Here is a 22257-nt window from a genome sequence, read left to right on the forward strand (position 1 = left end):
AAAATGGCAAACATGAAAATCACAAATAGGTAAAAGTGTTTAGTGCAATTGCACTAAATTACATTACTGCGGTAATGGTGAGAGGTAAATTGGGCTACTAAGATATAAAAGGGTAGGTATAAAAAATATAGAATACCTCTGTTAATAAGTTAATAACGGTTTAAATGTTTAAGCTTATTAGAAAGCGAGTAAACAAACCATATTTAATTTTCTTGTAAACTTAATAATTACTCGGTCTTTGTTACATACTGAATTTATAGCAAATAAAATCAAACATTATAAAGGACTTTCATCTTTTTATAAAGGAAATAGAGAAAGCTGAATTCGACACATTTTATAAATATGCAAAAACAGGTAAATTAAAAAGAAAAAAAAAGTAAAAAGTCTATACATTTTCAATTCGATTTACAGATTGTGACTGAGGATTAATGTATTTGTTGAGAAACGTAAATAAAATTCCATCATTAAAAGCTCAATCTCAACAATTCGGCAAATCCAAAAGTTCTTCACAAAACAATAGGTAAAAATAAAGTTGGAGTAAAATAAAGAAATCAAAAAATACAAATTATTAGAAAATTAAAAACAAATTCCTATAAATTTGAATTGTAAATTTCTGTATTAAACATTTGAAAAAGGAATTTAGGTATCAGACATTGCGTCCACAGTTGGTTTATTAGCTTCCACTTCATCTGATGCAAAACTTTTTCCTGACCCTACAGAACTTTTTTCTGATCTTACTGAATGATTTCTTGATCCTTTAGAACTTTTTCTCAAACTTTCAGAACTTTCTTCTGATCCTCTAGTACCTTTTTGTGGTCCTTCAAAACTTTTTTGTGATTCTATAGAACTTTTTCCTGATCCTCTAGTACCTTTTTGTGGTCCTTCAAAACTTTTTTGTGATTCTATAGAACTTTTTCCTGACCCTACAGAACTTTTTTCTGATTTTCCAGAATGATTTTTTGATCCTTTAGAACTTTTTCTCAAACTTTCAGAACTTTTTTCTGATCCTCCAGTAACCTTTTGTGGTCCTTCAAAACTTTTTTTTGATTCTATAGAATTTTTTTCTGATATTGCAGAACTTTCTTCTGATCTTCCAGTATGATTTTTTGATCCTTTAGAATTTTTTCTCATACTTCCAGAACTTTTTTCTGATCCTGTCGAAACTTTTTGTGGTCCTCCAAAACTTTTTTTTGATCCTTCAGAACTTCTTTCTGATCCTTCAGAACTTTTTTCTAATTCTCCAGATTTTTTTTTAGATCTTCCAGAACTTTTTCTCGAACCTTTAGAAATTTTTTCTGATCCTTTAGAACTTCTTTCTGACTCTCCAACAGTTGTTTGTGATACAGCACTGGATTTTTTATCAATTTCATGTTCTGCTAGATTACTTTCTTTTTTAAGAGAAATTGACTGAGCGTTATGATTCTTATTTTTACTATTATCATTCACAATAATTATTGGTTGAATGTCTTGATCTGTTGGTATTTCTGGCCTCGATTTCAACATTGATATAACTTTGCTGACTGGATCTTCGGGATGTATGTACGCCTTGTAATTTTCTGAAAAATTGAAACATTTTGAGTAAAAATTTCTACAATAAAATTTAAAAAGCATCTAATAAACTACGCTTACAGAAAGTTCGTGTAAGTTACGCCTACTGCGGTCTCATGGTTTTACTGGATTAATTTTCTTAAAAGAGAACAGTTTTACTCAATTAGCATCCATTAGATTCCACAACGTACCTTGCACTTAAGAAGCATTAGAAGGATACTAACTACCCAGTAACTCCGGGGCCATCAAAACAATTACTCCAATTTAAATAAAAAAAAAAAATCTATTACAGAAATTATGTTTAATTATGAACAATAAAAATTAAAAACAGAAAGTTCCTAAAGCATCTTTAACAATTCGAGGGCTGAGATAGGTTATAAGTGTCCTCTAACCATTTAAAGCACCCGGAGAGGATACTTCTTTCTACCCTTGAATAAAAGAATGAAACAGAAATCTTCCACAACTGCTAAGAACTACAGAAAGTAGAATGGCGTATTTGTCGCAGGAGTTCCACTCAGAATTCATTAAAGAAAGAACAAAAATAAAACATCTCTTTTTAATATCACACAAGCCTATCTTCGTGAAGCAAACGATTTATCTAGTTAATTAAACACAATAATTATATTAAATGAACCCTTATAACCTTAACAATCGTTGCGCCGTAAATAAAATTAAATAAAATAAAAAATATGCATTACCGCTTTTAACTTGTATTTTGATTTCAATTTGAGAAGGAGAAGTTCGATCATTTAATGGAATATCGTTTGCTGTCTGTTTAAAAAAAAAAAAAAAACTTGTATTAATACAATCATTTATGTATTTATAAAAACAATAACTGGAAAACTTACTACTGATGATGATGTTTTATCGTTAGTGGAGAAAGATTTTTTTAAAGAAGTGACTGGTTCTTTCGATATATCTCTGAAATATTTGAAATAAATATGGATTCAGAATCATTTTACTCACTAAAATATATTAACAATATTTAAATTTTTATAGTAAGAGTTTCAGTACTATATTTTTTATACTATTGTCTCCACCAAAAATGTTAATGAATCTATGTACATATATGAGAAGAGTGACAATTAAGGAAAAGAAATTGTTTAAAAACCCTAATCACGAAGTCCCATTTCAAATGATAAGTAAGTTTCTCACCCTCGAATGTTTTCACTTAGTATCAGAGCTTTAGCCTCCTGAGTTTTTGCACAGTGGGTGACTGCTTTAGACACGTTATTGTTAAGAAAAAGACCCCTTTATTGTAACCAGTCCAACTGACACGAGCTATGCAATTCTCTTATTCGAGGATCATGCGGTAAGTTCTTTGCTAGCAGATTCATCTACGATGTATTTTGAGTAATTTGAAGCTAGTAATACAGAATGGCATGCGATACTGAAAATAAAGCAAGCGTTCAGAAGCATCGGATTTAACAATTACTTTATATATATCAATTGTTTGTTGACTGGCGACAATTTAGATTCCCAAAACACATTACCTTTTCTTTTTCTCTCGTTGACATGTGGTATGAAAGTAAGCATGCGGTCAAGTACCACAAGATAGCAAACAGAATTTGACCAAGTAGCCTTTGCTCTCTCTCACAAGTCACCCTATAACCTCTAAATAATTACCCAACAAATTATCTTAAAATTATTGCCCATCACTTTCTACAGAGTTGCCCATTCGGCGAGATGTTTCTGTCGTAAAACACTCAGAAAAATTATTATGCATTAGGCATTTTATTCGGGCGAAATGAGGTTGACAGAATCAGGCATCATCCAAGAGTTAACGTGGATGAGATTGTTTTCTGAATCTCAAAATAGATGTTGTTCAAGACGCCTAAATTATTTTTATGTAATTGGCACATATTTCTTACAATTCTACACTGGTTCAACATGATGAAACAAAATTACGCTTTCTAAAGATGCTGGTCCTAAAAAAACCCTTATTTTCAATGATAATATAATAATTAAATGCAAGTACTAACTCTTTTACATTTGGTTCTGCTTCTTCGTCTTTAAAATGACCCAAAAAAGTAAAATGTTCGTAACGAACATTAGGATCAATTCGACGAGCTTTTGGTTTTGCATCCTTTTCTTCGTTTAACGAAACTTCCACAAATCTATCCCGATACTCAGTTGCATACGGATTTCGTCTAACTATTGGTTCTACAATTAAAAATCAGATCATTATGAGATAACATAGTTTTTTAATCTGTCGGAATAGCTTCCACCTCAATTATATATTTTTTTAAAAGAAATACTGGCTTCTTAAAAATCCGTTTTTTTTTTCTTATTCAAATAAAATCATTGGCCAATAAATATATCATATTAACATGATTGATAGATGCCATAATGCGTTTTTTTGGTTAAATTCATGATGATTTTAACCCAAATGGACAAAAATATAAAATATTATTTCAGCAAAAAATGTCTTAAGGTCCACATTGTGATAATATCGCTCATTTTATCGTTGTATTTTATCGTGGCTTTTAAACGTTGTGTAATGTTTACTTATGTAAGTTAGTATCGCTTTTATTTAAATCATTTTCCCAAAATAATTGAATTTGGGGGATCCTAAAGAAAAGAAGCAGAAATAAGCATCGCAAGCAACCCGTACGGGCTACGGTTATGTAAGCTACACAACACAATTTTAAGCAAAGTAAAATACCAAGTTTTCTCCTTTAGAGAAAGATTTAACCACCAAAATGGTGATGATAAGGATGGAAGCGTAAGAGGTGAATATGAAGGAGTTGGAATAATCTATGTTCCATCGTAGTTCGGGTGGTAAATGAGTTTTAGGGGACAACAAAAATCATTGCAGATGGAAAGATTAAAAATTAAAAAAATGAAAAGCCAAATATATTGCACGTAATAAGAAATATTGATGAATTCATGGACGATCCAAGTAGGAGATAACAGAATATAATCACCTTCTGTTGAAAATAATTTCATCCTCACAAAATAATCTACTACTTTTTTTCTCAAAGGATATCTTAGAACTTTGCACTTAAGGGATGTATGCACTTAAGGTAATGTTAAATCAAGCCTGGAGAGCAACAAATTTTGCAAACCAAAATGGACATATCCATTTCTTTAAATACATAGAACAGTTTTATAAATAACATATAAAACGTAATATTAGCAAAAGTTATAAAAAAATTAATTTTTTAAACCTAAGTATACTGAAATGGGCAGCGAAAACGAAGCAATTCTTTGGACGAGTGTTCTATAATTTTATAATCGCTGTGCATTTTTTTTTTGTATGTGTGTGTTCAATTAATTGTCAATGTTCCACAAAGTACGTTTTTGTTTATCAGATACTTTCATATTTGGCTAGCCTAAAAATATTGAATATTATAATTTTTGAATTATTATTATAACTTACCAGTAACGAAGGTACCTGCACACCCACAAGAGCAATCATTACCCTGCCAACAATTGATTTTCAAAAAGTATTAAATACCTAACTAAACACTTATAAAATTTAGCAACATATAACAATTTACTTACACATGAATATTCCTTCCCTTTGTAAAACACTTTGCCATGATTACATCTGTAAGGTAATTCTTGCTGAGAATGCTCTTCTAATCTTGGAAATACTCCTTCCCTTATCATGCCAAGAGCCTCAGGTGTTACATTAATATTTACTGGAGCTTCTCGGTAATTGATATTCTAAAAATAAGAAATTTTATGTCATCTTTAAAATGTTTATATCAAAGTTATATAAATTAAATATAAAATTATTTCCATAAACTTAAAAGCCTTTAAAATTGATTCCTTAAATAATAATAATAATAATAATAATAATAGGAGCTTCTTACAGCTCACTGTCCGGTGATGGACAGTGTTGTCTGTAACGAGAGAACACTGTCCGGAGGCCGGCAGTGCACTGGAAAAAGCTCCGGGCGCTAATAACCTCAGATGTTGATGCGCCAAAAAAAAAAAAAATAATAATAATAATAATACTGCTTTATTATAATAAAATAATAGATACAAAAGTATTGTATTTCTACAGATTCTACGGCATAAGGAAGAGAGAGAAGAAATAAAAATACAATAAAAAGTGACTCCATCTTAGATTACTTAAATAATTATTATTTCAAATAATATTATAATTATTAATTAATTATTACCGAGAAATATAGCAATAATTTCAAATTTTAAAAATGAACTATTATTATGTTATTCATACATTCATTGATTGATATTCATATGTTTTGCTTCTTGAGCAACAAAAGTAGTTTTTTATTTATTTAATTTTGGCGTGTTACCACTGGGTAACTTCTCCACTCGTATACCTCTGTAATTCATAGTTCTGCTATCACTGTTACTTATAGCGCCAACGCGCTGATTGTAGCGAAAATAAACGCAAAAAGAATTATTTAATTATTTTTTATTTTATTTTTTTGACCCGTGTAGTGTTGTAGAATGTAGGGACTAATAAAACTTCAAAATTAAAATAAATAAAATGTATATAGAAATGTTAACAAAGTGTATGTACATATATTGTAGCCTCATTACGTAGGGAACGGATTCGTATGTATTTACATATTTTTTTCTAGGCAATTTACAGACGTTTTTCAACTAGAAGTATTCATACTGACACTTTTTAAGCCGTTTGAGTCTACTTTTATTTCACATATTTCCACATATTTGGATGTTATCGCATATTTATACATATTTGATTTAAATAAATAAATATTTCTACATATTTAATCAAAATATGTACATATTTTTTCATATTTTTCATTTTGGGCATATTTTCATAATTGGGAGGTGGTGGACAGGAACTGTGAACCACAGACTGTAGGGCTGTGAATCACAGTGGGTACAATGGTTATTGTAATTTATACAGAATGCTGCTAAACAGTGACGGGCACTTGTTAGTTCTTTGAAGTTGTCTGTTCTTTCAGCTCGTTCGTTGAAGTGTCCAATTCATTTCGTTCGGTCATTTAGTGTATTCTTTTTTGGGTGAAATGCCACGAACATCGGCCTCAAACAAACAACTGGTTGCTAAATATCTTCGCGAGTTTCCAGCCGAACTTTTTCGAAGTGATGGAGACATTTTGTACTGCACAGCTTGTGACTAGCGCGTTTCTTGCTCTCAACGTTCCCAAGTCACCCAACATATTGCCACCGGATCGCACATAGAGAATAAAAACAGAAAGAAAGAGAGGACGTCCTATCAAGCCTTCCTTACATCTCCATCATCAAATAAGTCTACTCTGAGTACAGATCTGTGTCGGGCTTTTGTTAGAGCAGATATCCCTTTCCACAAACTTATTTATAATTGTAAAAATGTTCTTTTCTTGTATAAATAATTATAACTTGCCCCCCCCCCAAAAAAAATCCATTTTCATAAAAAAAATGTCCATTTTACTTAAATATTCCAGAAAATATTTTAAGAAAATCACATATTTTCCACATAATTGACGAAAATAAATGCATATTTTAATTAAATATTTGGCATTTTTAAATACATAAAAATCCGTTCCTTACTCATTAGACTTAAAGGCTTCCCTCTTTTCTTCATGAATTTCGGAAACTTTATAATAGCATTTTTTTAATTGATTCAAATCAACTAAAATTCTCAAGTTAAAAAACAAAAAAAACTAAAATTCTTGACATTTGCAGACTAACACACTCCCATACGATGTAAAGAAAATAGAATTAAGTAGACTGTTAAATCATTTGATTAACGTAAAAGTCAGAAATAGTAAAAAGATATGCCAATACTTCTATGAAATATAGTGAACTTTCTACCAAACATTTTATTTTTTTTACAAGCTTTTTTAAACAATTATAAAGAAATAAAGTTGAAACTAGTGCTTACTGTGATATTGATTGGTGCACATCGTCCACCAATGCTGCAAGATTGTCCGGAACTTCCCGCTTCTGTTTGAGTTGGTAAATTCACTAACAAACGATCGCTAGTTTCTGTTGAAATAGCCATAACAGGAGCAGTTCTTGATTGACGTTTTGCCTCTGGATCTCTCTTAGAATTTTCATCAGATTTTTTAATACGTCTGGATTTTTTATGAGAAGTAGATTTGTTACTTTTTCTGTCATCACCATTATTGTTACTAGATTGAGAAGATCCACTTGGTTTCTCTATATTCATGTTTTCATTATCAGTTTTTACTTCAGTTATTTTTATATCGTATTCAAGCGGTTTTTCTTTTTGAGGAACGTTACTTATCTGTTTGTAATCATTTAGTTCAGTAATCTTTACATCAGGATATTGAAATTTCTGTAACGGCGTTGAACGATTAAATATGTTGTCATCACTTTGCTTATTTATGCTTGAATTCGCTACATTCATGTTATTGATCCAATTATTATTATTCTTCAAAGGAATGTTATCACTGTTTCCATCATTTTCATTTCCCACATCGGATGGCTTTTTATTTCTGTTGCTTTTTAAAATGTTAGACGGTCCTGCCATTTCACCACCAGCTTCTAGTTCGCTTCCGTTTTGACTTTTATCTTTCTTATTGTCAGGTTTATGTGAAATAACTTCAACTTTTGTCTCATACAAGTATATTTTCTTCTTCTTTTCTCTAGAACTGTCTAGCTCATTTTCACAAGCTTCATTTCTTCCACCTAATTTTTGTCCTTTTCCTGAAAAACCTTGAGTTTCAGCATAAGTTTGATGTCTTTTATCAATTACCTATGTTGAAAAGTAAAAACACTACCATTAGTAAATAAACAAGCCATAGTATAAGTACTAAATTAGTTTTGGTTATATTACGGAAAGAAAACCATTTAGTTTAATTTCGGATACATATTTTTTGAAATTCAATCCCTTCTTCAGTCACCTCTAACAAAATTATGTGTCAAAGCGAACAGTTTATCGTCTAATAGTTGTTTGTTCTCAACTCTTACAGCCGTGCAGAAGGTGTTAGGGTGGAATTCACATAACTTCATGAAGAAGCCAAGCTCTATTGGATGCCAATGAGACCTAAAGTCAACCCATAAGACTACATAAGTCATCAGCGGTGCTGTTTGAGATCAAGGGATGATTAACAGGTGTTTTGGAATGGGGAGCCACATACATTAGATAAAATACTTCTGAAGCTCATTCAGTTCATCGATAAAAAGTTTTATGCCTCATATACCTCCGGTAATTCTTCAAAAGAGATATTGTTTGAAATCCTTAGAGGTATTCACCGTATACATGACCAATAAAGTTTACCATTATTAGCCAGTAAGATACCAAGATGACTAGACTAATCCGATGGAGAGAGCAGAATATGATTCAACTTTTCTGCACCAGCTGGTCTAAGAAATATTCAATTGATCTATGAGCTCGCTTGGAATGGCTTGTCAGAAATCCAAACTTAGAAGTAGGACAACTTTTTCTTCTAAATGAAGAAGAGCATCACCTTTAAAATAGCAGAGGAGCAGAATAGTCGACGATTTGTAACATTAACATATTGTACTAAATAATGCAATTAAGTTAACAAAATAATTATTGTGTAATTTAAAATAAAATAGTTCTTTAGAGTTTTAAAAATAATGATTTTTAATTATTTATTACTAATAAGTTAAAATCACACAAAATTAATTCAGTAACCTTGAAAACCACGCCATTCGGATACGATCCTTTGAGTTCGGTTGGGTAATATCCATCCTCAATATCATGGAAAAATTCTTGAACTGATAATGAAGAATATTCCCTGAACGGTTCATTTTCAAGTTGAATTCCATCAGCATACAGGTTTAAATTTAATAGTTCACATTGCTTAAACAAATAGAAAAGAAAAAAAACTGTTAAACAATCGTACATCAACTCCTACCATGCAATAGCCAGTTCTTTATTTAGGAAAAATTTCGGCTTAATTATCGCAGTCTTACAAGTGCCTATGCGTATGGGGTAAGCGACTGGAGTAATGAAGGTTTCAAAGATAACTTTCATTGTCACTTCACTAACAGGCTTCATCATTCAATTACATTTTCTTCTTTATTAATATGAAATTTCTCTATTTATTTTTCTAAAAATGTCAGATAAGTAACAAAAATAATTTTTATTTTACGATAATTAAAATCAAATTACTTTGAAGGTTGCTCCACTTCTAGTATGAATAATCTGAGGTTCTGTGGCCATTATATTAAGTTCATCTATAGATGAAAATACTTTCTGAAAATTGGGTGAAATTGATCTAGTGGTATGCGTCATACGAATCCTGTTGAAACAAAAAATGTGTGAATTTTACGGCAAAATAAAATTTAAAAAAATATATTTTTTTAAATTTGTCAATAGGCTTTCCCTTAAATATATTTAGAAGTAGCCTTGAGAATTTTGAAACATTTTATGCAAGTGTAATACAAGTAATTGGGAAAGATCATCTACATAATAGGTTCAATCAGCCTGAAAATGAATTTAAGTAGACATTTTGAAAACTAACCAGAGAGCAATTAATGAAGTGCAAAAAATTAAAAAAAAAACTTGCTCATCTCTTGTCTATAAATTTAGAAAAAACAAATGCCAGATAGACCGTTTTATGAGAGGTTGCAGATAATATATACTCTGATGGACATCTTGTTAACTAATATGTTTTACTTGTTTCTTAGAGGTAACCAAAAATTGATACCTACAGCATGGCCAGCATCTTTAGCCAGCATAGTTTTGGACAAATGGAAACTGGACACCTAAAGCAACTACTTAAAACACTGAAAATTAACAACACTGATTTCAGTACAAGAAAAAAAGCTTATAAACACTTGTACTCAGACTCTTGCTTATTCAGTTTGGTTGACGGTAGAATTAGAACATCAATAAATAAGTTGCAGGTAGTTGCGCCTTGAGAGCACCGTAGTTCATGCGGAATACAGACATACAATTGGAGTAGAAATAAACAAAATTATTAGAGTAGACAAACATTCGTAGAAGACATACGAAAGTCGGAAGTAGGATACTAGGAATTCCAAGGAACTTTTTTAGTTACTAATGGTCATTTTTTTATAACTTATTATTTGCGAAAATAAGCAGTCCTCTAACTGTGGTTCTTCTGAACGTATGGCAGGTAATTCGTATAACCTTAGGTGCGCTGGAGGTCAATATGTAAATGTAGCTTAGTATATCTCTGGCTCGATAAAGAGTTGATGTTGGTTTCTATACTTTTTACTTTAAAGAAACTATTAATAAAAACTTATGGCCTAAAGATGATGAACATTATTTCTTATTTCGTGAATCTTCCCTTATTGAAAGTGGGACTTGGAAGTGCTTTAAATAATAAACCGTTATTGCAAAAAACTGCCGACCTACAGACATTGTTCTCTTGTTACAGACAATTTTGCGGCCTTTGGCGAGTAACAGGGTTGTGTACGGAGTGGTTTAGTAAGTCCAACGATGCCATCGGAAAAGTGCGAAGAACCATAAGCCATGCTTGCGACCATTCTAGGTCTTTAATTAGGGGGACTTGGTCTCTTTGCAAAATGATCTATGGAATCTTGAACTGCCGATGTGGGGGTTCTGATCCCGAGGATCACAAGGTTTCAAGGTATTCGTGCTATTATAGTTCTGGCAGCTAAAGAAACCAATTGAAAAAACATTCGTCCAAATCTATTGAAGCAAATAAGTTTTAAAATGCGTTAAGAAAACAAATAAATAATACTCACCCTTCAGCTTTAATATTGCAAGATTCTTTATTACAAGTATTCTCTTCAGATTCACTTTCACTATTTTCATTAGAATCCACATCGCCAATCCATACCAATCCGTAATCAGAGAAAAATTGCTAGTGGTAAATGTAATTATTAATATAAATATAAAATTTTGTAAATTTTAAACTAAGTTGGTAATTGGTATTTACTTCCATTTCACTGATCTTTTTTAATAGTCTTTTACATTCATCTTGTAATTCACTTTTACTCATTGTTGAAATGGCATCTTCGCTTTCAGCTTCATCATTTTGACTATCATTACTAACTTTGTCTTGAAGAGGGTTCGTTTTTTTTGTTTTGTTAGGTATTTTCAAATTCTTTTTATTTTTTGCCTCATTTTCGGATTCCTGAGATTCCTAGAACAACACACGTTATTTATTATGAAGCCCAAGTTTCAAGAACAAAATACCTATCTTCAGAAAGGAAAGATAAATTCAAAATTTAAAAATAAATAAAATGCAAACGTAAATTTAGAAATTTCAATAAATGAAGTGAAGTGTGTAGAGACAACACAAACGAATAAAAATTAGATCTCCTTATTAAACGGTCATTATAATTCGGATGCTATGAAAATTTTATAGATAGAATTTTAAAAACGGCGGGAATTATGGCATAAAATATTCATAAATTCTTAACTTTTTATTATTTTTAATAATAATTTGTATAGCTGCTTAAAATATTAGAATTTCCAAGAAATAACTTTCCATTTCAATATTTTTGTCAATAAATCAAAAAGAAAGAAATAGAATATAGGATTTTGATTAGCAATAGAAAATATTTTTATTTTTTTTTTTGCTATTTCTACTTTAATATGTCAAATATTTGACAATGGAAACCAAATTTCACATTAGAATTAAATATATAAACCTATTATTTTATTCATGCCGTCTTTGAAAAAAAAAATGTCATAGATTTTATGAATAATGGAAACGTGATCTTCTATAAATTATTTTCCAATAGCTTTCGTTTAACGACTTTGACCATCTTCAGTTGAAGTTAAAATTCTATTCATAAAACCAAAATTTAAAATGTTTTCGAGACAAACTGAAATATAAAATTTAGATTAGTTTATGGCAAAAACTGTACATATTTATAGATAATTTTTACTTAAGTAAAATAGAAAGTTGTTCCTGTTTTATAAGGCTCGTTTAATATGTAGCTCTAACTGTTTACAATTTCTGGTCAAAATAAGAAAAGGAACTAAGTACCTACCTACACATCTCCCTCTTGCGATTCCAACTTATAACCTCTGAAAAAAACATGCCTCACACTCAAAAAGATGTACTAATTTTAATTAAAATACAGAAATATTTTAAGTTACATAATCATTACTCGCTACTGGTGTGACATATCCTTTAAATTATAGTTTACTTACCTTTATTATAGGGTCGGTTAAAAATTTAACTGCAACTGGAAAATGGTCTTCCTTGATCGAAAGCAGTTGGAAAAATAAATTGAAGCTACAAAGTTTCCATTAGAAGAAACCAATTCGCATAATTGTTTATTCCGATTCATTAATTAATGAAACAACTACAAATTTAAGAAGTGGATAGTTATAATAAACTAAATTTCATAAATGACTTTTCTGTACAAATAATTTTACTTACATTTTCTTTCAAATCAAAAATTTCCTGTTGTAATTGGTCAATTTCATTTTTGGCTTCTTTAAGTTCCAAAGTTAATGATAACACTTTTGTTTTCAATGCTTCCATTTTCGTTGTAAGCGCTACATTAGATTATTTAAATCAATTCTATAGATTGATACATAATTATTGATATATGTAATTATTTTTAAATAGTCAAAATTAAATACTTGGAATTATTCAGAAAGTAAAAATAAAGTGAAGAAATGTTTATGTTTTAGTGTGATTTATATGACTTTCATTACACATATCATAAACTTTTATTGACCCAAATCTCTAAAATAATTAAAATCCTCTATCATTAGAAGGAATAAAAAAATCTTTGTCTCAAAGTGTGTAATTTTTCTCATTATTGAAATCCTTAGAAGTCCTTGAGGAGCAAACTACTACTGATAGGACAGGATTGAAATCCAGATTGTTGGCGTCTATGATTCAAGATCTTCTACAAATATATTAAGTACTAGCTAAAGATGTAATAAATTTCACTACACTGAATACTCTCTAGGAAATAACTAGATGTGACTATTCTTTTCACCAAATATCTTTTCGTTTGTTCAGGGTCAAGGTTTTATTTTGAAGTTTTTCTCTGTGGAGTTAACAATAGTTGGGCATCAACGATTGTTGGCCATTTCAAGATTCACACAAAATATAAACAAATCAAAAGCAAATCAAACGCATCCAAGTCATTTGACGTGAATAATTATTTGTAGAGGTTCAAAGATAGCTACAAATCACATTGAATTGTTCAATCATCAGGGCCGGATTTAGATGAAAAGAGGCCCTAGGCTATTTCACTTGTGAGGCCCTTTCACCTCCCATTTTTAAGTTTGTAATTTACATGAGAGATAATAAAATACATCATTACTATGATACATCACTAAAACAGTGTTTTAGTGTTCACTGTATTTAGAATAGTGTAATTTTATTTTACAATTTGAATGTAGGCCCCTCTTGATCTTGAGGCCCTAGTTAGCCTATAGGAAGATCCGGCCCTGTCAATCATACCGAAATATACTTCAGATGGTTCAGCTCCTCTAACATCTATGTTGATGTTGATATATCAGGATGTGGTCATCAAGTATACATTACTAAACACTGATCAAGCAGTAAAAACAAACTGAATAATAAAAAGAAAAAGATGTAAAGTACACACAAATGCATTGATAATTAAAGCGCTTCAGTGGATAGACACTAAGTGTTATGATGAATGTGTTACTAAAATAGTTGAAAAAAGAATATCATTAGTAAATATTTACAGTTTTCGGATGTTTGTCTCTATAATATTGAATGACTCGGGCGTTTTTGTTATCTTTACCGCCTATTCTTCTACGACTAAATAAATACATCCAATTAAAATTAATTTCAATTGCTTGAAACTTATAATAATAATGTGAAAAATTATAATAAAGTGATTTGCACTTTTTTTGTAACTTTAAGTGACACAATAACTACTTAGTAAGATTAGGAATAGGCGCCTTATTTGGAGAGGTTTTTGGTACGCCTTGAAACGATCCTTATAATGAATGAATAATTTAATAATCTAACAATTAATAATCTTAATTTGCAGCAAAGATTGATTTAAATATCCAGAGATTACTTATGCCAGGTCCATTTTCTTCGATGACAGACATAACATTTTGGGCTTCAGAAACATGGTTCTTTGGTTTCTTTTTCTTCTCTTTACCCATCCTAAAAAAAGGAAGCGTAAAAGAATTTTGGAAAGAAATACCCCTGAGAAAAGATAAAATTATTGAGCAATGAAGTGGCATTAACATATTTAACCGATGTAAACAAAATTATTATCTGTTTTGCAGTTAATTTTCTTAGCAAGTGTAACTGTGCAACAAACATTGGATGGCTACAGTGCGGTACTTTTTACACAAGAAACTGGATTTGCAAGGTCTAAAACAGTGGTTCCCAACCTTTTTATGACCAGGGACCATTTTAATATTTTTGTTGTTAGCAGGGACTACAAGGTTCAATATCGCAATAAACTACTTTTAGATTTTAAAAATAAACTATAATTAACATTGTGATTATGTTTTCAGTTACTTTAATGTGCCTTTTGAGCTGGCATTCTCTTAACAAGATGGGTAATCCTGGGATTGATGAGATTGCTCAAAGCGACACCATCATTTGCTTTTAGTCGACTCCTGGACTTGTTTTTAGACGCTCTACGCTCGCGCTCGGCGTCCCACTTACCGCACCGTCGCCGTACACGCGGCCGTATGTCAAATAAATATTTTATTAAAAATGTTAAGTGTTTAGCGAACCATATTTTAGTTTTTGCGGACCACAGGTTGGGAACCACTGGTCTAAAATAAAATAAAATCAATCTGTACATGGATATTTGATGAGATTAGAATTATTTGGATGATAGGTCATATAACGGTTAAATTGTTATCTTAACAAAGACCTAATCCCTGGGAATCTTTCGAGCGAGAACTGTATCTCCATTATCCATAAAGGCAGAGTACACGGTCATGACTTAATATGACCACCTTGGTTTACCAAAAACTAAACATGAGAAGTGTGGGACAACGGTTGAATTCAGGGATGTCTAGGATCTCTCGACGTTTTTTGCACTGTTTAACTGTACAATAAATATGAGTTGTTTTCTGGTTTATCATTTGTATTTTGAATCTTCACTTCCTAACAAGAAGGGAATGGGTTTGTGTTCTTGAGGCTAAACACATCTCATTACTTTATTTTATAGGTAAATGTCCGGTTAGGAGCTTTACCTACATGTCTTCATTACAAAATGGGATGTCGTAGCTCATAATAGACACTAGGGAGGCTAATTTTTATTACTTTTTAGACAAGTTATTATACTTGATATTATTTCGACATGCGACTCGCCTAGAACTCCCAGAATATTTGTTTTCCTGAGGAATATTCCACAATAGTAGTTTTAATGACAAAACAAAATTTTAAAGAGACTCGGAAAAATTATGAAGAACAAGAAGCAAATTCTTACCTCGTTAATTTTAATATATTATTTTCATTATTTTTAAATGATTTTCAAGTATTTTACCTCTTCTTTTCTTGAGAAACTTTTTCTTTCTTTACAGACTTGATAGGTGGCATTGTAAATTAATAATTTATTTAAAAATAAAAAAAATGTCGCATGTAAAACATCGTGTTATTTATATAAAGTATTGTACAAATGTAATGTACAAATTATAGAACAATTTGAATTCAATAATTTGTCGTTTCATTTTTAGTAAATAATCAATGTTACCTTGGTAACGAACACATATGCCTTGAAATTAATACAACTCATATGACTTTTTTCATAACTTCAGTTTATTTTTATGTTTGACCTCGTTATGTACATGTATGTAGCTGCAATTATTAGATATGTCTACGGAGTGCAATGCATATGAAGGCAGAACACAACATTTAGACAAAAGGTGTTATCAAAAAACAGTTAATGTTATTCCAACAAAAAAAACAATAGAACCAAGAATTGTACCTCCATTTTCAACTCAATCTAGACAGAAAAATACTATCGTACAACCTTTTCCTAAGTCAGCTCCAAAAAAAAGATATCCAGTTGGGAAATCTTCATTTAGAAAGCATTATTTAAGAGGTGACATTCCAATAGCCATGGAATTCGACAACTTTGGGTATAAAGTTTCTTGGAAGGTAATCAAAATTTTCTTATTTATTAAAAAATATTTTATATACCCATTCTGAGCAATATCTAAACAATATTGTATTTATGTATATAATAAAAGAGGAAAGTAGTTATTTAATTTAATAACTTCGTTTGGGTAGAAAGAATGGATGGCTGAAATTCTGTGTTCTTTCTGTAATTACTGATTTATTAAGCCTATCATCCAGCTCAAGCGGTGATGATTAGAGTCATTATCTACGGTAGGAAAATGTTTCATTTAACCACATGTTAAAGCTATGAGAGTAAAGGCGTAATCAGACCAGTCCTGGTGCCTTGAACGCTAATCATTAACAAGTGATAAAATGTTTACTTCCCTCGTGTACGCTTAAGATGCACTTGCTTAATCAGAGTCGAGGGCTCCAGTAAGTGGGGTCCGCTGGCATGGTCTTTGAAATCATAGATAAAGAAACTCTCATGAATCTGTTTTGTTTGATACACAGAGGTTGTTGACTTGACAAAGAAATACTACTCTACGTCCTCTACCAATATACAGACAGGTTTTGCCGAGACGCTTCAGGAAGCCGTGAGGCCAGATTCGAGTATTTGCGCTAAAATGCACTTTGATTCGCTAACACTGGTTTCCTGCGGCACGTCAGTGCGACGACAGTGAGTTGCGTAAAGTCTCATGCCCGTTTTTGATTGGCATTCTGTACCAATGCGAAGCAAGAATTATTAGCATTGGTTAAATATACGAAATAAATTTTCATTTTTTCACTCCCATTTACATTTTAACTTCCGAGTTAAAACGAGGAAAGTAACATAAATAACTTGAAAATTCATCTTTGTCATTTTGCACTTTTTTCCCGGAAGTTAACATATTAAATTCTCTTTTATCTGTTTTTCCCATTTTGTAATTATATTTGAAGATTAATTATATTTGGAAATCAAAGTAATTGTTACTTTTTATTAGGTACATATTAGTGAACTTGATTACCATCATTATTTGCCAATATTTTTCGACGGTCTTTGCGAAATAGAACATCCATTTAAATTTTTTGCTCAAAATGGAATACATGATTTAATAACATTTGGACCAACTAAAATATTGCCGGTATTACCTCAATTAATTCTGCCACTCAAAAGTAAGTATTCTTTTTTTCCACTACATACATACATATATAAAAGTAAATTACTTTTTATTTAGCTGACCTAAAGTCCACTATCACTTTCATCTTAAACTTTTTCATGTCAAGTTTTTTCATGATTCAATGTCTGGAAGGCTGCTAAAAGGCTTTCTTTAAAACAAAAGGAATGCATTGAAAATACTTTTCAATTATTAACGTCCTTAAATATTCTGCTTTTTTTGGAGCCAGTATTTTGGAATTGCCAGTAGTTTTTTCTATTATGACGTCAATAACAAACTTTGTTCTTCTTTTATCAATTTGTTTTTTAATATCATGCTCTTTAAAAATGATCAATAATGATTGGAAATCCTGTATACGCTAACCAGTCAGCTAATCTCTTCCCTTTTTGATTATTGTGAAAAGTCAACTTGACGATTTAGAATGCAAGGGGAAGTTTCTGAGACGGTAATGCTTATTGAGAAATCATTACTGCCTCCAAAAGGAGATTATAAAATTTACGAGGGTTTATCGTGCGAAGAAGCACCAAATAAATTAAATTATAAAATAAAACGAATATTCAATAATAAGTTTGTTTTAAGCCTTCCATTCTAATTAGTACTTCGTAAATAAATATAAATTTCGTTCCTGAAATTTCAGATGCTTTAAATACTGGGAATAAAGTCGTTATAGCGTCGGCCCTCAAGGCTATTCAGGATTTAGTAACATGTGCGCCGGAAGTCGGGGAGGCTCTGGTTTGTTTTTACAGGCAAATTTTACCACCTTTAAATATATATAAAAATCAATATGGTAAATATATTTTACTTTTTAAAATAATTAAGCATAAATTGATATATTTAATCTTTTTTTTATTATTAATTTATTTCTTCATTCCAAATATACAATCAGAGGACACTGGCGATGAAGTTGATTACGGACAAAGGCGAAGAGAAAATATTGCTGATCTAGTATTTGAAACTCTAGAAATATTAGAACGAACTGGTGGTCCAGATGCTTTCATTAATATAAAGTATTTGATACCAACTTATGAATCATGTGTACTCAACTAAATTTGCTACCTACGATTTATATATTAAATATAATGATCTGGTCTCAAAGATATTAGATTTCGCTAGTTATTAGCTTACATTATTTAAGAATTGAAATAAGGATTAATTTAAATACTGTTATCAAAATTGAACTAACAGATGAAATATAAACAAAAACACTATATACTAACATACACGTTAAGTTTTACCAACTACGTAGATTAAAAATCAATAATAAATTTAAATGTATCCCTCTCGATTTTTAAAAACGCTTAATCAAAGATTCATATTAAAACAACCTTTTTATTATTTGTTTGAAACAAGTTTGAAATTTATAAAAGATGTAGTGACTATTGCAAATTAGAAGGTCGACAAAAATAATTTTTTGTTTGAATAAATAGAAAATAATAAACCGCAGTTTCACTTTATCGTAAGCTCAGCTATATAACATATATGTACTTAGAACTGTTTTTAGAATTCTCCTAATAATTAATTATATGAAAAGTATCTGAATAATCTCTCGCGATCCAGTTCAAAGGATGTGGCTTCCCGAACCTTGCAGCCGGATGATTAGAAACCCCAGGCTCCAACTGCAACGAACCCATTGCTTAGCCCAGCTAACATAGGTTTTCGCGTTCGTTAAAAAGGTCACTTTCCAATTTTTTTTTTCTTTTAAATAGTAATACCTAGCACCAAAATTTGAAAAACGAAGTACAGCAACGAAGAACAATGAGCACTATTAGGATATCTGTTTCTGCTGCGGATATGACTAGAATTAAAGAACTATGCATGTCTTTAATTTAAAACACGTACTCAATCATTTTTATTATGCAAACTATTTCATTTTAAAATAAAACTTTTTAAACAAGTTTTGCCTTGGAGTTGTCGGAGTCACACTTACAAAATAATAATCCTGTATGAAATAGTAACGCATTTACTATTATCATATCCCACCCCACTTCTAAAAAACAATTTAGGGTGTACCTCAACCAGGAAATGCCTCTTTAAACAGTGAAAATGGTCCAATAGTTTGCCAATAGCAAAGTAGTTTGAGTACGGATGTATTCTTTTTTTTCAGTTATGCAACGAACAAAAAGTGAAGTTTTCGACCACTTATTTTGTAAATTTAATTTTTGGTAACTTTTGTTGTTATAAGTGGTTTTTCTCAGCTTTTCTGAAATCAAAGTAAATAGAATTAATTAAAATATTGGAACTTCGAAAAAAAGCTGGTTTTGGTATAAGTTGAAATATTGATACTCTTTTTAAACTAAATCTACTCTTCCAAACAAAAGCCACAATTTTAATATTAAACTGCTTGAATTTTAGAGACAATAAAAAAAAATTGTTTTCACAGACAGTTACCTATTAGAGTACCTATCTAGTATTTATAAAAATATAAGAATTTTTCGTAAAAGGGTTACCCTTAAAGGATATTTTGCTCCTTAAATATTGTTATTTGTGCTTATTAAGTTTTGATAGAATGAAGAAAAATTAAATTATATGTTGTTCCTGTTATTTTATTTTAGCTTTTGTTAAACAGCGTTATATAATATTACTTAATTGATTAATTTATTCTATTTTAGTAACCACAAAAGAAATAACTTGAAGTAAAATTTATACATAAGCTAATGAAATGAGAAATGTTAAATATTTTGTTTAAATTATTCAATTTCATCTACTTCAAACAAAATATTGTTAAATTAAGTGAATACTGCTAGTAAAATCTCTTGATTTAAAATATAGTTTTAAACAGAATCAAGACTATGAACAAATTACACAAACTATAAGTTAAATTATAATAAATATAACAAAAAAAAAGTACCAATTAAACTATTGTATATTGAATTTCTTAAGTTTATCAGGTCCTACACTCCCTGTGCAAGTATACATACAGTGTACTTAATACAGATTAATATAAGTACTATATTTGATACTATAAATGAATATCACATTAATCAAAGACCACAGCCATCGCCTGATGTGTCTTAGAATTCTTATATTAATTTAAATTTTAATAACTTCAATAAAACAACACTCCATAAACTGTTGCTACACAAAACAATGTTTCCTGTAACAAAAAAAAAAAAAAAAATTCAATAGTAAACAAAAAACATTTGCCAAGATTTTTTTTTTTTTTGCAAAATGTGACTAGCATTATTAATTAAAGCTCCAAATTGCTGATAAGAGACTCGACATATACACTGACTACTATATATGCGCAGATCATATCAATGTTCGATACGTTGCATCTCCCATCAGTAACTAGAAGGAACTAAATAAAGAATCTCTCTTGTAAGTAAATATTTTAAACGCAGCTGGCTAAATTAAAAAAGCCAAGTAAAAGAGGCGATTTAAAAGCAACTTTGATTGCATGTGGCTTTCCAACATATTTGTAAATAGTACACGATGAGCATGTATAAAGATGGGGGTTGCCCTTGCTCAATGCTAAACAGTGCCAATAAGAAATTGGTTAAACCAAACTAATTATGAAACGAGGGGAAAAAAAACTTACGTTAATAAATCTCTCAGTCACATAGGTATCACATTCTGGATCCCAAAGGCATCTTACTCCAGATTTTATGCCTGCTCCTTTATGTTCACCGAGAATAACTTGCACAATCAATTTATATCTTCCATAAATCTGTCCTGAATTAAAGCAAAATAAGCTATAAGAAGAAAGTAATGAAACATTTAGCAGGGTATGGAGGAATGACAGGAGATGTAAAGGTTTAATGCTAATGAATTATCGGTTAAACTTCAGAGTTCTCGGATCACTAATTTACAAGTTTAATGGAAAGCGGGTTTAGTTTATTTTTGTAAGAACAAAGCTCAGTGAGGGCAGTTCACTAGTCTGTGTTTGTGGTCCGGGATTCTGAAGTTCTATCGAATTTATCATTAATAAGGTACTGAAAAATAATCCATTTCAATACTTTAACAAACAGTAGAAACTTAACGTATAGCTAGAACTTAATACCTTCAAGGTTGATACGGATTGAATTCGCTAAATGTTTCGTTAATTCACCAGGGTTGTGATCAGAATATTTTTTACCATTCAAATTATCATGCAAAACGTTACTTATGATTTCCTTTGCTAACGAAGACTTAAATCTGAAAAGTATGGCACATTTTTGGGACCTTAGAATGCTAACTTGAACAATCATAAATCACGAGTATAATGTTTTTGTTTAACAAAGCTAAAGCCTATACGAAATTACCTATTCTGTGGTTCAGGTCTAATTTGGAATTCTTTATAAGGTGATAAATCTTCTTTCACTTCAGGCGGTGGTAATTCTGGCATATCTTCTGGTCTTTCACCTTCAAACACACCATCCCAATCTACTTTCATCATTTTTGCTTTCTAAATAGCACCTACTTAAATTACTATGGAGTCACTAGCGCTTACTTCATTCCACTGTGAAATTTCTTGCTTCTATGGAAAGAAGTAAACGATAATCATCCTAAAGCCTAAATGAACCTTTCATCATAACCTACCTAACCAACAACGTTTAATACTAATGGTGATTAGGCCAGTCAAGGAACTCAAAATTTTCCCGCTAAAATTTAAATATAAATTATATTCATGAAAACGCTTATCACAATCATGTTACTAT

At 30.6% G+C, this 22257-nt stretch overlaps 3 protein-coding genes and 1 long non-coding RNA gene across 10 annotated transcripts; 2 read left to right on the top strand and 2 right to left on the bottom strand.

Annotated features, from left to right (window-relative positions):
* Positions 1–593: 593 nt before the first annotated feature.
* On the bottom strand, positions 594–20609 carry LOC141451072 (uncharacterized). 7 transcript variants are annotated; one of them, XM_074122120.1, is made up of 15 exons: positions 15892–16092; positions 14455–14546; positions 12822–12940; positions 11364–11570; positions 11170–11288; positions 9605–9734; positions 9125–9292; positions 7382–8218; positions 5056–5220; positions 4931–4973; positions 3531–3711; positions 2397–2469; positions 2247–2319; positions 1630–1686; positions 1441–1556 (listed from the first exon to the last, which is right to left on the bottom strand). In XM_074122120.1, the coding sequence occupies exons 1-14, from the start codon at positions 15942–15944 to the stop codon at positions 1679–1681; spliced, it is 2268 nt and encodes a 755-aa protein (XP_073978221.1). In that variant the 5' UTR covers positions 15945–16092; the 3' UTR covers positions 1441–1556; positions 1630–1678. The 7 variants fall into 7 exon arrangements, with proteins under 7 accessions (XP_073978217.1, XP_073978215.1, XP_073978216.1 ...); XM_074122116.1 differs by lacking the exons at positions 1630–1686; positions 14455–14546; positions 15892–16092 and adding exons at positions 19631–19820; positions 20469–20609 and having other exon boundaries at positions 594–1556; XM_074122114.1 differs by lacking the exon at positions 1630–1686 and having other exon boundaries at positions 594–1556.
* LOC141451089 (uncharacterized) lies at positions 5565–8162 on the top strand. The gene is made up of 2 exons (XR_012456530.1): positions 5565–6069; positions 7055–8162. It is a non-coding gene; the product is annotated as an uncharacterized lncRNA (long non-coding RNA).
* On the top strand, positions 16116–20500 carry LOC141451081 (parkin coregulated gene protein homolog). Its single transcript, XM_074122152.1, has 4 exons — positions 16116–16505; positions 17447–17618; positions 18258–18407; positions 18507–20500. The coding sequence occupies exons 1-4, from the start codon at positions 16218–16220 to the stop codon at positions 18665–18667; spliced, it is 771 nt and encodes a 256-aa protein (XP_073978253.1). The 5' UTR covers positions 16116–16217; the 3' UTR covers positions 18668–20500.
* A 28-nt stretch (positions 20610–20637) lies between the features above and the next one.
* Positions 20638–22146, bottom strand: LOC141451085 (dynein light chain Tctex-type protein 2B-like). Its single transcript, XM_074122160.1, has 4 exons — positions 21862–22146; positions 21621–21754; positions 21159–21292; positions 20638–20714 (listed from the first exon to the last, which is right to left on the bottom strand). Exons 1-4 carry the CDS (start codon positions 21993–21995, stop codon positions 20667–20669), a joined length of 450 nt encoding a protein of 149 aa, XP_073978261.1. The 5' UTR covers positions 21996–22146; the 3' UTR covers positions 20638–20666.
* Between the last annotated feature and the right edge of the window lie 111 nt (positions 22147–22257).

The sequence above is a fragment of the Rhodnius prolixus genome, unplaced genomic scaffold (genome assembly GCF_049639745.1).
Source record: "Rhodnius prolixus isolate KJV_2025 unplaced genomic scaffold, Rpr scaffold_8, whole genome shotgun sequence".
Classification (NCBI taxonomy): domain Eukaryota; kingdom Metazoa; phylum Arthropoda; class Insecta; order Hemiptera; family Reduviidae; genus Rhodnius; species Rhodnius prolixus.

Excerpts from the sequence above, each read along its gene's own strand:
- LOC141451081 (XM_074122152.1), top strand. The coding sequence starts at position 16,218 with ATGTCTACGGAGTGCAATGCATATGAAGGCAGAACACAACATTTAGAC. Across the intron at positions 16,506-17,446 it reads GGTATAAAGTTTCTTGGAAG|GTACATATTAGTGAACTTGA; the intron begins GTAATCAAAATT and ends ACTTTTTATTAG. Across the intron at positions 17,619-18,257 it reads ATTAATTCTGCCACTCAAAA|ATGCTTTAAATACTGGGAAT; the intron begins GTAAGTATTCTT and ends CTGAAATTTCAG.
- LOC141451085 (XM_074122160.1), bottom strand. The coding sequence starts at position 21,995 with ATGATGAAAGTAGATTGGGATGGTGTGTTTGAAGGTGAAAGACCAGAA. Across the intron at positions 21,755-21,861 it reads AGACCTGAACCACAGAATAG|ATTTAAGTCTTCGTTAGCAA; the intron begins GTAATTTCGTAT and ends CATACTTTTCAG. Across the intron at positions 20,715-21,158 it reads TGACTGAGAGATTTATTAAC|GAAACATTGTTTTGTGTAGC; the intron begins GTAAGTTTTTTT and ends TTTTTGTTACAG.
- LOC141451072 (XM_074122114.1), bottom strand. The coding sequence starts at position 15,944 with ATGCCACCTATCAAGTCTGTAAAGAAAGAAAAAGTTTCTCAAGAAAAG. Across the intron at positions 11,571-12,821 it reads TTTTTGATTTGAAAGAAAAT|GAATCTCAGGAATCCGAAAA; the intron begins GTAAGTAAAATT and ends GTGTTGTTCTAG. Across the intron at positions 11,289-11,363 it reads AAAAGATCAGTGAAATGGAA|CAATTTTTCTCTGATTACGG; the intron begins GTAAATACCAAT and ends ATTTACCACTAG.